Source organism: Arachis hypogaea, chromosome 9, assembly GCF_003086295.3.
Source record: "Arachis hypogaea cultivar Tifrunner chromosome 9, arahy.Tifrunner.gnm2.J5K5, whole genome shotgun sequence".
Lineage (NCBI taxonomy): Eukaryota > Viridiplantae > Streptophyta > Magnoliopsida > Fabales > Fabaceae > Arachis > Arachis hypogaea.
The window spans coordinates 83,403,828-83,420,605 of NC_092044.1; the positions used below are offsets into that span (position 1 = coordinate 83,403,828).

The 16,778-nt window shown below is 31.0% G+C and overlaps 1 protein-coding gene across 6 annotated transcripts; it reads left to right on the forward strand.

Annotated features, from left to right (window-relative positions):
* The first annotated feature begins 1,490 nt into the window (after positions 1 to 1,490).
* LOC112711115 (histone-lysine N-methyltransferase ASHH3) lies at positions 1,491 to 8,453 on the forward strand. 6 transcript variants are annotated; one of them, XM_025763681.3, is made up of 14 exons: positions 1,491 to 1,682; positions 2,290 to 2,471; positions 3,218 to 3,347; positions 3,549 to 3,660; positions 4,495 to 4,594; positions 5,423 to 5,501; positions 5,604 to 5,775; positions 5,891 to 5,971; positions 6,220 to 6,346; positions 7,141 to 7,168; positions 7,290 to 7,374; positions 7,462 to 7,507; positions 7,590 to 7,673; positions 8,098 to 8,453. In XM_025763681.3, the coding sequence occupies exons 2-13, from the start codon at positions 2,454 to 2,456 to the stop codon at positions 7,659 to 7,661; spliced, it is 1,050 nt and encodes a 349-aa protein (XP_025619466.1). In that variant the 5' UTR covers positions 1,491 to 1,682; positions 2,290 to 2,453; the 3' UTR covers positions 7,662 to 7,673; positions 8,098 to 8,453. The 6 variants fall into 6 exon arrangements, with proteins under 6 accessions (XP_025619466.1, XP_072059167.1, XP_072059169.1 ...); XM_072203066.1 differs by having other exon boundaries at positions 1,544 to 1,682; positions 2,372 to 2,471; XM_072203068.1 differs by having other exon boundaries at positions 1,556 to 1,682; positions 2,386 to 2,471.
* Positions 8,454 to 16,778: the final 8,325 nt, after the last annotated feature.

The following is a 16,778-nucleotide window of genomic DNA, read 5'->3' on the forward strand; positions in this document are numbered from 1 at the left end:
TTCATCGTGCAGTGGCCATCGAACGAGAACGCAAAGCAGGAGCAGAAGATCCGGGGTGTCGGAATGGTGCGATTGCGGCTGCCGGCCAATTCTCAGGTGGTCTGGGACAGATTCAAACCCAAATAAACTATTTTTTAGTTGTCCCAATTATAATGTGAGTTATCAGTAAAAGAGTCTCTTTATGGTCTGGTTTTTGAGTTCGATTTCGACAAGTTCACCCATCTTTTATCTTTCTTCAAAAAATTTTGTTTTAATATAACAGAAAAAATTCATTCGGTTATTGTTGTTATCAATAGGATAAAAAAAGTTTTAAATCTTTCTTTATAAAGAGTGTATAGAAAAACATAAAAAAAAATAAATTTTTGTAAAAATTATAATTTTATTTTGTTTTGAATCATTTTAATCTTTAAATGGACAAATTTATTATTTTAATTTAGCCCATATTTATTATAAGTTATTTATATATTCATAAATAATAAATTTATACCTTTTTATAAGTTTTTGAAAACGCTACTCGTTGTTGATATATTATAATACACACTATACGTACTAACTTATGTACATATATATTTTTTTTTATATCTAATATACCAACATTTAATTAAATATACTTATTATATATGAAAGTTTTCAAATATTTAGAATGTCGATGTTATAATAATTTTAATTAATATATATTATATATATTTTTTATTATTGAAATCAACTGTTAAAATTATTAAAATACTAATATATTTAATATACTTAAAATTCTTTCTATTATATATACTAATAATAGTAATGATTTTTTAAAAAAAATTAGGTTTTTTATTTATTTAAATAAAAAAATTATTTTTTACTTTTCATCTTTTTAAAAAATTTTACGTTTCGGACTGCCTGCACAAATGCAATTTTTTTATAATACACAAAAATGTAATTTTTTTATAATAACATAAAATAAAAATAAAATATTATTTAAATAAATAATAAACGAAAAAATTTGGGAAACCATCGTTATTTTTACTGGCTAAAATTTTTTATTATGGAAGAGAAATGTGTGTCATTTAATTTTATTAATTGTGCATGTGTTTTTATTTCAATATAAAATCAGTAATCGAATTTATTGATTATTTTGGAAGTTAATTTTTAATTTTGTTTTTAATATCAAATTGGAAGATCTGATTGATTTGTTTGTTGTGATTCTTTTTAAAAAAAATGATAAATTAAAAATTTTAATTTTTATTCTTAATAAATTAAATGGTCTAATCTTTACATTTTAAATAAAAAATTTTACATTTAAAAATAATACATTTATAATCTATGATTCTAAAAAGAACACTATTTATATCCAAATATAAAAAATAAGGATTTAGATCTCTTTTTAGAGAGTAAAGTATGATCTTCTATTCTTGAATAATTTTTCTTTTATATTTATTTTTGGTTCTATCTATAAAATAAATAATAAAAAATTATACTTTGTTTTCTAAAGTAAAATTCAAACTTGATTGTATGAAAGATACAAAAATAATTGGCGCACCTTTAGACCCCAATACCCCATCGTCACAATTATAATCTACCTTGGTTTAAATTGTTATCCTTCCCTCAATTCCTAATTTCCCGTTCTACCCTTTCATTTGGATCAGCTATTGCTACTCTGTCTCTTTCAACTTCGGCTACCGTCGTTGCCACTCTCCAACTTCCAGGTTCTCTCTCTCTCTCTGTGCTTGGTTTCCATATTCTGCTTCTAGATTCTAGATTCTAGATTCGTCTTCTTGGTTCTGCCCAATTTGACTTCATTTATCGTCCTTTTGAAATTTATTGACTATAGTAAGTAGTAACTAGCAATGTTTGAATTCTGTTAGAAGAGAATAAGGGGAAGCAAAAGTTTCGATATATATTTTTCTTTTTCGCTTTGAGTTATGGTTTTGGTTTGTATAGCTTATCATTGGCATAAATGTTAAACTGAGTTGCATAGAAAAGCTTAGGAATCACATGAAAATCTGAAATTGCTTTGCATTTGGAATGTAAAAATCAGCAAGGCACATGATGATATTTTCAAGGTGAAAACGGGATATTGCATTGCATCACATTTCGCTTACTTGAATTGTTTTGTGCATGTGTGAACTACGCTATTCCTCTTATCACTAATGTTTACTAATACCCAAATAACTAATTACTCCCTAATTACTGTATCATATGTTCGTATCGGTGTGATTGGTTATGTGAACTTAATTTGTTGATTTTGGAATCTCAACATTGAGATAACATTTTCACATCTCATTGACTGACTTGTTCTTCTTCATTTTGTAGGCAGAGTTTTGTCTTTTTGAAGTAGTGAATTAAATTTTGCATCTGGATATTTGGAAATTTAGGTATTGATTTTCGTTATCAGATTTATGGTTTCAGCATCTGGTCAGAAACTCAGATTGGAGCTGATTAAATAGAATTGCTTATCCAGTACCCTATCAAAGGCCATGCCTACCATGAAGAAGGTTGTTCATTATGTAAAATACAACCTTTGGATTAGTTCTTTTTTTATTCTTTTTATTTTTTTAGTTCTTTATGATCTAGTTATGTTTTCATTGTGGACTTTCTTTGGTCTCTATATTGTAATTTCATAGTTAATGAATTTTGAGGGTTTATTTAAGTTACTATTTCACTGGAAAAATGGTCACAATTTAAATATTAGTGACTTTTTCATTAATTCTGTCATGCTTATATGTCTCTGCCTATAAAGTTAACTGTGAGCAAAGGAGTACAAGTTTCTTCTTCGTATTTTTTCTTTTCATTTGATTTTGAAATAGTATTTTACTCTGGAGTTTCTAAGATGTTTCATGTATCGTTTAGAACTGGCCATCTGGTTAGGAAATCCTTCTCTAACTATCTATGACACACAAAGGAAGATAGTTTTGTTTAGATAACTGTAACATTATTTGCTAGATAGAACTGGCTCCTACTTGATTTTAACTTTTATAAAAAGCTTTTTTTTTCTCTCTTCATATGTTTAGGTGCCTTCCTTTTGGAAAAAATAAATGGCCTTTTTAAGTAATAATTTTATGTTGGGTTTTGATAGTGTCTCTTCCTATATTTTTCCTTTATAAGAATAATAAGTCGTAGTAGTATTTTGTTACCATATATATGAAGATTGCAATTAGGGTATGAGTTGCAACTGTTGAGGATTTCTCTCTCTAATAAGTTTGCCCTGTAGATTGACTTCCTTGCCTTTTTTATGTTACAGAATTCTGAACAAACATCCTTTGGGTTAGTATTTAGCAAATTGGCAGAGGAGATTGGTGAACCTGTCGACTTTGAACTTCCAGAATGGTTTAATAAGTGCAAGCCAATGCCAGTAACATTTATAAAACGCAGTATCCTTTGGAGATTTTAGTTCCTGTTTTGTTATTCATATTTGCATTCCTTGAAGTTTTCCATACTTCTTATTAACATCATTATGCATGAGAAATTGAGAACCCATTTAATTGCAATCTTCACTCTTCATTTTTGTACAGTTTTCTTGTATGTTTCCTTTAGTTTCAAATGTAATTTTTTTTATTCTTATAAAATATAAGATATCTATCTGACAAAAAGGGTTAAAAGAAGGCTTGATGACGATGGCATATTTTGTTCTTGTACATCATCACCTGGATCTTCTGCTGTATGCGGTAAAGATTGCCACTGTGGGTGAGTATTGTTACCTGAACTTTAGAGTTATAATTTTTATGCCTTTATGATCTTAAATATTTAAACATCAAATATATATATCAGAACTTCGTGGAAGAATTGTACATGATATTTTGTGAAACTTACAACATTAATATATAAATAGAAGTTGATATCAGCAATTTAAGTAAAAGGAGATAGGTTTCGAACTAAACAAATGGGGCTGGACAACTCATATGATGTGATATATTCTTCTTCGGGGCCAGAGCAAGAACTTGCCTTCGATGGGCACATAACTCTAAAAGAAAAATATATCAGAAAAAAGAAACTTTAAACGGTCAATATGAACTAGGATCTGCTATTCTGCTTCTATGCAATAGACTTGTGTCATAAAATTGAAAGTATCCATAGAAAAACTAAGCTATCAAGCATGATGATGGTGTAACTTGACCAATTGGTTCGATATGATATATAAAAATACCTTGCAAAAGTCTTGTTCTTGGTTGGATGCTGTTACTTCCCACCCCCCTTCACTTCCAAATTCATGTATTGGGTTGAAGGGAACAAGTTCATTTTGAGATTATTAATAAGCAGAGTATTGACAGTATGAATTTTTAAGTTGTAAATAATAGAATATATGAATATCTGGCACTCATTCCTGATGAAATGAAGTGAAGATGTTATGCTCAAAATGAAAACTTTTCATTTATCTAAATTCTGTTATTACACCTAATGCAGACAGACCATTAATTCTGAAAAGCTTCAACCTTTTGTTTGCATTTTACAAGTGCTAATAAATCAATCAATCTATATATTTTTCCCCCAAATTATTCATTTTGTTGACTGGCCCAATAGGATGCTTCTGTCTAGCTGCTCTTCAGGCTGTAAATGTGGGGTTTCCTGTCTTAACAAACCATTCCAGCATCGACCCATCAAAAAGATGAAATTAGTTCAGGTACAAGCCTCTGGCTCAGGATTGTTTTATTTTGATTTTTTTGATTTTTTTAATTTTTTGGGTTCATTTTACAATGTAACTTTCTCAGCATTTTTCTGATATTTGGCTGTAATATTTTGCAATATACTAATGTCTCAGAAAGATTGGGTATAATTGTGTTCTCCTACTGTCCTACGTTTATTTTTTGTTCCATGCACAAATTTGTTCCCCATGCTATGTATAAACAGGGTCATCCAATTTATTTTATTCTTCATGTGCATACATATCCATTTAAATATGATTCCTATTGCAATTTGCAATCCATGTAAACATTATTATAGGAGGTAGATTTCATTCGCCCAATGGTAAAATTTCTGTCTAGTTCTCAAGTTAAATTCCTGGAAACGCTACATTTTTTTTTGAGTAAACTTTCATACGTCTATCCTTTTTAGTCTTCACCAAGTGGGATTCTTATGCATAATTTCATTTCTGAAGTTTGATTGCAATCCAGAGAAGTATTTAATTTTTATGTATTGGCCGTGTAAGATAACTTTGCACTAGCCAGAGGAAATATCAAATCATAATAAGTAACTATCCACTAAGATTTCTCATTTCCCTCATTCAACTAGAACATAATGCGAAGTTATTCTATATTATTATTGCATAATGGAAAAAAAAAACATAATGCCGTTCTCTTATTCTAGTTTTCTTGTTTTCTGTATAATTGTTTATCTACTGTTTCCGCTTTCTGTTTAAGCACCTGCTCTTGCTGTGTTTTTTGAGTCATGTTTGCTTGCCTTTCTCTTAGTGATGATTAGTGTTACTGACCTTGTAGATATTTTTATGTAGACTGAGAAATGTGGTTCTGGAATTGTGGCGGATGAAGATATCAAGCAAGGAGAATTTGTGATAGAATATGTTGGAGAAGGTTCATAATCAACTTATCCTATTGACATTCATCAGAATAAATGTTCTTTAAAATATTTATATTCTTTTAAGCCTACTAATAGAAATTACCTCTTTCTACCAGTCATTGATGACAAAACATGTGAAGAAAGATTATGGAACATGAAACTTCGTGGGGTGACAAACTTCTACCTATGTGAAATAAATCGAGATATGGTGATCGATGCAACATATAAAGGAAACAAATCAAGATATATAAATCATAGTTGCTGTCCTAATACTGAGATGCAGAAATGGTTGGCTACTACTTTGCTGATTAAACAATTGTGTAGTAATATAAGGAATTTAAATTCTGATTCAAAATTAGGTTATTATCTAATATCTTTTCTTCTAATGTTTCCCCCTCTTAAGGATAATTGACGGTGAAACGAGAATTGGCATATTCGCAACGCGCGACATAAGGAAAGGCGAACATCTGACATATGATTATCAGTATGAATACTTGCTTTTTCCATAGATTCCACCCTCTTCTATACTAATTCTTTCTGAAAATAACTACTATTCCCACATGACAATCTTCTGGTTGATGTTGTTTGTAGTCGGTATTTGTTTTCTTTATTATTATTATTATTATTATTATTATTATTATTATTATTATTATTTGCAAGATGCTAGTATAACAAAGGACACATTAACAATGCAATAACACTCCTGGATTCTAACTAGATACCAATTAGCAGGTTTGTCCAGTTTGGTGCCGATCAGGATTGCCACTGCGGGGCTAATATGTGCAGGCGTAAGCTTGGTGTGAAACCTACCAAGCCTAAAACTTCTTCAGATGCTGCATTAAATTTATTCGGAGACCAGGTGGCCAACTTCCATGAATATTTGTTTCTGTCAAAGTATTAGAATCAAGTGAATTTTGTTTTTCTAATATTATTACTGCTAACTGTTCCCATGTGCTAATGCTTTTTAATTTCGTAAGAAATATACCCCCTCCTGTTGTAATTGTAGTATTTTTCTTTCCATGTGTTTTCTTCTGGATTTTGGTATGGGGTGAATCGCATTAATATGTGCTACATACTTGAGTGTATTTATCATTTGTAAATGTGTTGATTTAAGACGGACCAAATAATATTTACATAAAATGTTATTGGCCCTTAGATTTTAATGTTGACCAGTCAATGGTAAGTAGAAAGAGAAACTGGTATAGAAGTGAATCTTTCAATGTAAATCGTAACTCGTGAATATAAATTTGAGACATGAATCATTTTCCTTAATTCTTAACATATAATTATGTAATGTCGGTAAATGGAAAGGGAATCATCTTTTATGCTTAGCATTCAATTGTCTTGTTTGATGCATATAGGTGCGCTCCCTAGTCGAGGACTTTTGATATCTGTCATATAGACTATTTTCAAAGTCTATTAAATTTGACTGTCATCTTATACATGCCAGTTTAGATTGTTCATATTAATTTCTGGTTTAATGTTATGTTCATTTTGATTATTTAGATGAATTTGTTGGTTGAGCTTAGGAAGTTCAATGACTTACATTGATTTTGTAATATTAAATGCGTACAAGATAAGCTATGAAGTTCAATTGACTTACATTGATTTTGTAATATTGACTAATTCTGTGCATTTTTTTTCTCTGTAAAGGTTTATCAGAATGGAGGTTTGCATATTGGTAAGTTTGTTTATTCTTCATTTTATATGCCACTTTTTAACCCCCTGTACATGTTTTAAAATTTAAATCTGCTTTCTTCTGTTTTTTTTTTTTTTTTTTTCTGTTATGCTTGACTCTTCAGGAAATTCCCGCCTCTTTTGCCAATCAAACTGCCTTCGCAATTGCATTGGTGAAGTTGTTAGAATCAGACACCTTGATATCATAAGGTATATTTAATAATCGTTTTCTAAGTAGTAATATAACGTTTTGCTTGTATAAGATGAACCATAATTTCTTCCACTTATAATGTCCAGGTTCGGGATTATTAAGCGGTTTCATGAATATTCGAAGAAACACTCCGTAAGAAATCCTTTGGCTTTATTTTTTTTTGTAATTTAGATGAGCAACACGAACAAATGTGAATGCATGCTTACATTTGCAGATCATGTTTGAGGATGGACGTGTCGAATTTTTTGACATGTCCAAGGAAGATTGGGAACTGGTTACATTGTGATGCAGCTATTAGGTAGGTATAATTTTCCTTGTGAATGTTATTATTTACCTTCGTCCATCCATTGTTGAGTATTATGCCCCCAAAATGTTATGTGCTCACCAAAAATCAGTTACTATATATTTGTGTATAAATGCATATGTAACTTAACTCATTTTTATTGTGTATCTTATATTTTAATATGTATTCTATAGTAATGGCTAATTTAACTGATTTTGGTGTATACTTAGCATGTTGTTATACCCAAAAAAAGAAAGCCAAATATTCCCCCAATCCATTGTAGTGTCAAACAGGCCAATCTGACCCGTTTAAGCCCCAGTTTATACGAGCTGACTCGTTTATTTTTTGTTTGCTGAAATGTGGTTTTGACATTCCGAAAGCTTAGCCAAGCATTTAAAACCCCGTTCTGTAAGGTTAATTTTCTCTTTCTTTTCACCAGTTGGTCCTCGAAGGGTATTTCTGACCTTGGATGCGGTGGTTGATGAGAGCTGTATGTGACATTGTGGATTGGTTGACCCAACAGAATATTCCTTGCCTGGGGCACTTGGTTCCTCATTTTGTCTTTGTTGGAACTGTGAAATAGTGTTTGTAATTTGTAAGATGCCTTTCTTTTATTCAATTTTTAAATAAAAGTTTCATAAAAGATATCTTAACTTTGTTTTTTTGTTTAATGGCTGGATGGTGTATAATATCACTTCAGAATTCAGATAGATGATAGGTTGAGGATTTTTTTTTTCTTAAAATAACTTTTATTTATCACTTTAATAATAATAATAAAAAAAAGAATTACACAAATAAGCATTACGCAGGTTGTATCCAAAATCATTTTTGAGCTCTAAACATGATGTTTTTTTTTTCTTTTAATTTAATATTTTTTTAATCTCTTTTTTATTGTGTATATGTATGATATGCTAACTGTATATATAGAGACAGGAAATTATTGAGGTTCCTTTAAAGTTTGTGTAGTTTATTTTTAGTCCATCCATTTGTTCAAATCGTATTCGCCTCTCCTAAATATTTTAAGATATACTAGAAAGGTAATCTATCAAGCTGTTCCTGATTTTTTAATATCTTTACTTTTATTAACAATAGAAATATCTTTAAAATATTTTAAAATACCACAAATATACAAGAATACTTTTAAAAGATTGAAAATTTTATAGAAATAAGATTTTTGTTAGATTTTTTTATTCACCTTTTAAATAATTATTTATATATTTTTATAAAATTTTAGATTAAATATATAAATAGTTTATTAAATATAATTTTTTTTACCACTTATAAAATAATATTATTTTTTATTTTTATTATATTTTAAAATATTTTGAGAATATTTTTATTGCGATTTATAATATTTTCAAAATATTTTAGGTGAATTTTATTATGTAGAAGTCAAAATATTTCTATACATATCGAAATATACATGTTATTTAGTTGAAGGAAAATATACTTAAAGTGTAGGGTGGCAACGAGTAGGGTAGGATAGGGTTTGAACTCAATCCTAACCCTACCTGCGGATTGAGCTTTTGACCAAAACTCAACCCTACCATACCTGCGAGTTGAGAAATACCCAACCCTAACCCTACCCGCACTCAACCCGCGGGTATCCGACCCTACCCGCGGGTTGACAAAAAAATGTTATAATGACACAAGTATCTCATACACAACATAACCATCAAATAACACAAGTTATCCCAAGAGCATTCAAATAACATAAGTATTCAAACAACACAAATTATCCCACAAATAACACAAGTATCTTATACACAACATAATCATCAAATATTAAATTACACATAAAAGTCTTTGTCTAAGTAAACAACATAAACATAAATAAAATTATTTAATTTCATGGCTCCATGAGCATTTCATTTGTTGCAACAACACCATCACTAGTCTATGATTTCAGATACAGCATCATCATCATCATCATTTGCAGTTTGATAATCAGGTTTTTCACCTAAAAATCAAAGATAATAAATTTATTTATTAATCAATCTATATATAAATTTAACATTACCAATAGAAAAGTTAAGTCATAAATAACCTCTTTGACGATATGTTGCCCACAACCAGTTTTGATTACACATAAGAGCTTTCACAGTATCTTTATGAAGACTACCACGATGAGGAGCAATTACTCGACTACTTATGCTAAAAGAAGACTCAGAAGTAACTGTAGATACATGGATAGCAAATATATCTCTCGCAATTCTTTGAAGTGTTGGAAATCTATAGCTCCATTCACTTTCCACCAAGATAAAATATCAAAGTCGGCACTCAAAGGATGAACATCTTTCTCTATGTAATGATCAAATTCAGTCTTCACAAATGAACCATTTTTCCTCTTGTTTTGTCTAATATACAACTGGTAAACAGCATCATCATCTTGCTTTGCATTCATCTGTAGCTCTTGTGTAGAATCCTCAAATGCATTACTTGAATTAGACGGATTCTGTTGGTACTCATGAAGTAAGTCATAGCATATCTATTTGATCCTATCAATCTTACTTAAGCACTCATCTTGATTTTGACATAACATTGAGAATTTATACTCAAGCCTAGCAAGCTTATACCTAAGATCTAGAATGACAGCAACACCTATCATGCCATGAATTTCTTCCCAATACTTATCAAATTTTACCTCATACTACATGCCATATTACGAATCAGTGGATTTGGAGATGCAGACCATTTTTTAAGGCAACATTTATATCACATATTTTGTTAAAATAAATGTTGGATGTTGAAACTTGAGTACCAAAAAATAATTGTCACGTTATAAAACAACTTTAATTTACCACAAATTTTTTTAGCAAGGTCCCACTCCTCATTGCTGGACAAAATTTTGTAATTAGGATCCCTTTGTCTTAATCGAGAAAATACATTTTGATACAACCATGCAGTCTCTAACATCACATAAGTGGAGTTCCATTTACTTGGACAATCAAGAGCTAAATTTTTTGTAAATTGAACATTTGACTTACTACACTAACTCACAAAGGTTTCATGTCTTTTAGGGGTTGAAGTCCAATACACCACACTGCCACGAATTTTTTTCACACTCTCCTTAACCAAATTTAGACCATCTTTCACAATTAGGTTCAAGATAGAGCACAAAAATGCATATGCAACATGGAACCCCCAACAACAAATATTTTGAATCTAAGCGCCCCAACAACTCATCAACCATAGCATCATTAGTAGAGCAATTATCCAATATAATAGTTGACAATTTTCTATCTATGTTCCACTCTAACAAAACTTTCATTAATGCATTCGAGAGCACTTCATTCGTATGAGGAGTAGGAACATAAGTAAAACTAAAAATCGTACAAAAATATATTTCAATTATTATCTAAAAGATAAATTAATTTCAAGTAAAAAAATATTAAAAGTCATATCAATTACTAGAAGTATAATTTAGAAGATTACCTTAATACGCGCATTTGCAAAATTCATGAACTATCAATGTAGTGTGCCATGATAACCATGTATCCTTTTTCTTGGTTGGAAGTCCACATGTCGCTTGTAACTGCTACTCGACTATTATTTCCATCCATTAGCTTAGTTATGTTAAGCTTCTCCAACTCATACATTTCAAAAATGTCCTTCTTGATTGTGTTTCGACTAGGCACCTTAAAAGTTGGTTGCATTGATGCATATACTTCCTTCATTCCAACATGTTCCACAAAAGATAAAGGGTACTCATACATACATATGGCCTTGGCAATACACCATCTTGTATAAGATGGATCAAATACAAAAGCATCCGCAGCACTCCTTGCATGTTTAGACAATGAATCAGCAATTGTTGATTACCTAGAGTTTGCTAATTTGATCTTTTTACAATAGTGGAGCACGTGATTCTTCAAATTTGTAGTTTCATTTCTTGGATTGGCTCCAAGAACAGATTTGCAATGGTTGCATTTTGCCTTCCATTCTTTTTCCTCTTGAAATCGAGTAAAGTATTGCCAATAAACATTCTTCACACTCGATTTGTTGCTATTTTCAATCGAAGCAGACTCATCTGGAACAAAATTAGCAGTTACTTCCACCAGAGATTCTTGTTGTTCTTCTTCTGCAGTCACATCTTGTGCCACTATATCTATATTGGTACTTGATATTTCAAAGTGAATTCCCTACATATATATATATATATATATATATATATATATATATATGTGACATGTTTAAATACACTTTGTACAGATAGTCAGATATACAAAATACACACATACATATACAATAAAATAAAAGGAAAAAAGAAAATTCCTTTCTATATCAACTTAACTTCCATTAAAAAATAGCTAAGTCTACAACATAAAAATCACAACTACAAAGTATCCTAATTTTCTTCATTGTATCATAATTAATCCTCCATAATTAATTCTTCATAATTCAATTACAGTCAACATTTTTCCATTTAATCCACAAGAAAAATGTAAAAAATATTAGGTTTTGTTTTTTTTTTTTCACGAAAAGAATTTGAATGGGATTGAATTATTTGATACACTTTTTCACTTATTTAGAAGTTAGTTATAATTTTATTAATACCCTTATAAACTTTTATGGGGCAAGTAGAAGATCGAATTAGATTTTTTCTCTTTAGTTAATAAAGTTATCTATTAAAAATTTAAAAGATAATAATAATAAAAAGGACTAGTACAACTCAGATCCAGTGAAGAAGATGTAGATACATAAACGGCGATAACATACAGAAAAAACAAGCACGATGCAGCATATAAATAGGGCAGTTAAATTCAAAAGTATATTTAAAAAATTAAGTCGCAGTTAAATTCAACATTTCTTTAATACCCATATTTAACATATATAATATATTTGAAAAACTAAAAAATTTGAAAGAAGGAAACGTGCATTCATGTCATATCGTTTCAAAATTGATTAATTATTTCTTAATGGAATAATCTCTTTAATTTTCAGATCTCTATTGCTGTTTTCAAACTAATAAACCTACAAAAGTGTTTATTCAATGTCATTCTATTTTTTAATGCCACATTTAAATATATGACAGTATAAATTAAAGTTGGACTATCATTTATGTTGCAACGTTTATATTAATCTCGGTAAAACTTTCGATCTGAATAAAAGAACCCAAAATAATCACAACCCACCCACAAAACAGCAGCACAGCAGAATACTAAGCAAAGTATTAACAAAATTAAAAAATGAAGAATAAGTAAACAAGCATTAACCTTCGATCTGAGGCGGCGAGTAGAATCACTAGATGAATCTGCACAAACACAAACACAAAATCACAATACAATTCAATAACAAGTAGCACAAACACAAATCACAAACACAAAAAAATGAAAAACAGAGTAGTGAGCAGTTAAAGAAAGAGAGAACAAAGCAGTGAGCAAAAAGCCAAAAACAGAAGGCATGAAAAAATAAAGAAAAAATGAAGAATAGAGAGCAGTGAGCAGGCAGTGCTGACCTTTGGCGACCAAGCTAAGACGACGGCACGAGCAGAGAGCAGACGAGGACGATGGTGAGCAGAAGACAGGTGAAGACGATGAATACCCAGAGTGCAGACGAAGACGGTGAGTGAGGCGAAGACGAAGCTGTTCGGCGAAGGGGCTAGGACTTAGTGTGCGAAGGCTTCCATGGTTCGAAGAGGAGAAAGTGAAGGACTGAAGGCTGCTTTTTTCTTTATTTCAACCTTAAACATACAAGATATAACGACACCGTTTATTTGTTTGACTGAAGGTTGCTCTTGTTTTTGAATTGATCTCTCCTTTTTTTTTTTGTAAATTTTTGATAAATTTAATAAGTAAAGTTTACAAATTTATAAATTTGATTCAATGGTCAAGAGCTTTTTGTACATGTTTAAGGTCCTTGGTTTAACTCCCATATGTAATACATATTATGCAATGTGCGGGTAGGGTTGAGGCTCAACCCGCTTCGCGCCCAACCCTATCCGCAGCGAATCGGATTGGCAACCCTACCCGACCGGGTTGGGTCGAATTAGGTACCCACAGATAGAGTCCATACTGCTAGACCTATTAAAGTGTGACCCCTAAAGAAGACAATTCCTGCATATTGGTCCATCAAGCCCCTGAGAGTTAGAACTTAGAACTGAGGGCTCACGTAATTAAATTTTCATTAATCCACTTGATTAAATCATGATATTAGCTACCAGCATTTAAAGAAAAAATAAATAAATACTTTTTTAAATAAATAAATACTTTTTTAAAATGAGACAAACGGTTGGACTACTACTCATTAGTATATCACAAAAAAATTATAAAACGTGAAATTACAACATAATAATATTCTATTTGTTGAAATAAATTAATTTTTATCTTTTAATATTTACCTTGTAATAATATCAGTTTATTATATTTATTTCTATTAATAAAATTTTATTGTAAATGTCTCTTGAAATAATTTCAAATTTTATAATTTATTTGAAAGTGAATACAATCACTCTTAATTTGTGTATTTATTAAGTATGTTAGGGCTAGAAGTGAGTTGAGTTAGACCAAATTTAAGTTTGACTTACAAAAATTAATCTTGATTTATGACGTATGAGCATCATTCATATCTTTTTCTATTAATTTGTATGATGAATTATTAAATTTCTAGAAAAATTAATTATATATAAAAAATGACTATAAAATTTTAAATAATTAAGAACATTAATATATATGTAAAATTATATATTATTTGAGCCAATTTTCTATTAATTTGTATGGTGAATTATTAAATTTCTAGAGAAATTAATTATATATAAAAATGACTATAAATGTTCTTAATTATTTAAAATTTTATAGTCATTTTTTATATATAATTATTCTCTCTAGAAATTCAATAATTCACCATACAAATTAATAGGAAAAGATATAAATGATGTACATGCATCATTAATCAAGCTTAATCTTTTTTTTAATCTTTTTTATAAGTCGAGCTTAAATTTGGTCTAAATCGACTCACTTTTGGTCCTAATGTACTTAATGAACACACAAATTTGGAGTGATTGTAATCACTTTTAAATAAATTATAAAATTTAAAATTATTTCAAAAGACATTTACAACAAAATTCTATTAATAAAAATAAATACAATAAACTGATATTATTACAAGGTAAATATTAAAAAATAAAAATTAATTTGTTTCAACAAATAGAATATTATATTTTAATTTCACTTTTTATAATTTTTTTTGTGATGTGCTGATGAGTAATAATAGTCCAACCATTTGTTTCATTTTAATAAAGTATTTATTTATTTAAGAAATTATTTATTTATTTTTTTTGAAAGGATGGTAGCTAATATCATGATTTAATCAAGTGGGTTAATGAGAATTTCAATTACATGTGGGCCTTCAGTTCTAACTCCTACAGACTTGATGGGACTCAATATGCAGGAATTGTCTCTTTTTGGGTCACACATTAAGTTCATTCTCCTTTAACTGAATGACACGTATATTTATATATGTGTAGAAATATTTTGACTTCTACACAATAGAATCTACCTATATTTTATAGATCACTAATAAAAAAAGCCTGACAATCACACTCCAATTGACCCATAGACTTTGGAGAGCAAGCGAGCACTTGTCCTTTTTTTTCAACACTATAAATCCAAATTTAGTACAAAATAATAACCCAAGACAAAAAATATATATTTTTCTCTTATTACAATCACTGCACTCTTTACACTCAAATGTCGATATCTCACAGGGTCTAATAATGAGTGAAGGATAGAGCGGGAGCGAGGATTTGAGGTGAAACATAGGAAAGATGACGGTCATGCTATGGAAAAGAATAAAGAGGAGAGTGCAAGTGGGTGTGCATTCGGTGATAAGGAGAGTCTTTTTCGGGATGATTTTCAGAAAGTGCCTAAGGTCTCATTTCGAGATAAGATTATTGGTACAGCAAGGGCGAAGGCCATTGCACTCGTTGGATCATTATCAGGGGATGGTATTGCGACAGTGGTTGGTAAACAGGGTGATCTCACCCACCGTGTGTAAGCTTTACGAAAGAGGTGAAAACCTATTTGCTCGAACCTTATAGAGAAGGCCTAATGATCAAGGTCCTAGATAGGAAGTATAGTTGCACATATCTTTCTCATAAGCTGAGGGTAATATGGCGCATCAAAGAAGGTTTCAATCTACTAGATGTGGGATTTGGATACTTCCTAATAAAATTCGATGCCGCTGAGGATCCTGAGAAGGTCATGCTTGGTGGTTCTTGGTTGATCGAGGGCCACTACGCTGTAGTAAAATCATGGGATATTGATTTTTGACCTAGTGAACAATCTTTTGTTTCTTCGTTAATTTGGATTCGCGTCTCCAATCTCCCAATCCGGTGTTATCAGGAGGGTTACGTATTGCAACTACAATAGGAGTCTCAATAAAAGTTAATTTGGCCACCAAGCAGGCAGAGTAGGACAAATATGCCTGTGCCTGTGTTCAAATAAATCTAGGATTGTCGGTGATTAAGAATATCATTATTAACGGTGTCACTTACGATGTGGAGTATGAAAGTCTAACTTTGTTTTGTAAGCTTCGTGCAAAATATGGCCATGATAAGTCTCGATATTTAAGAAGGGTTCCATGGAAGAGAAGAGGGATGGGTCTGGTCAGAGAGAGGCGCAGGGCGACACTAAGTTGGATCAGGAAAATAAAAAACCAAGCAAAATAGAAACTGTTGATATGCTCGAGATTTTAGGCAAGGATAATTGCACTAATTTGATGCAAAATTTGTGGATGATTCATTGCTTGGGACCGGGAAAACTTTAAATGAGGCATGTAGGGAGGGAGAAGTGGGTTGGCAACAGGTGTTGAGGAAAGGGAAAACTAAGTTAGGCCACAAGCCAATGAAGGCCTAAGGAACCAAGTAAGCCTCTACTGGTTCGGGTGGCCAACCAAGGCCCAAACCTTATTCAGCCCGCGGATCCAGGGAGCATGGAGGCCGGGTCGAGCAGGAAGCAACCCGGCAGCTTGCACCATCTTCTCTCCACACGCCAGCGATGCGAGGTCCCTCAATTAGGAAGCGTCCGCATCCGGTGTCCTTGCAAAACTCGCCAATTGGAGGCACGGAGGGGGTTGCACTGGTGTTGGAGGGTCCAGTCAAGAAGTCTCTAGGGAATGGAG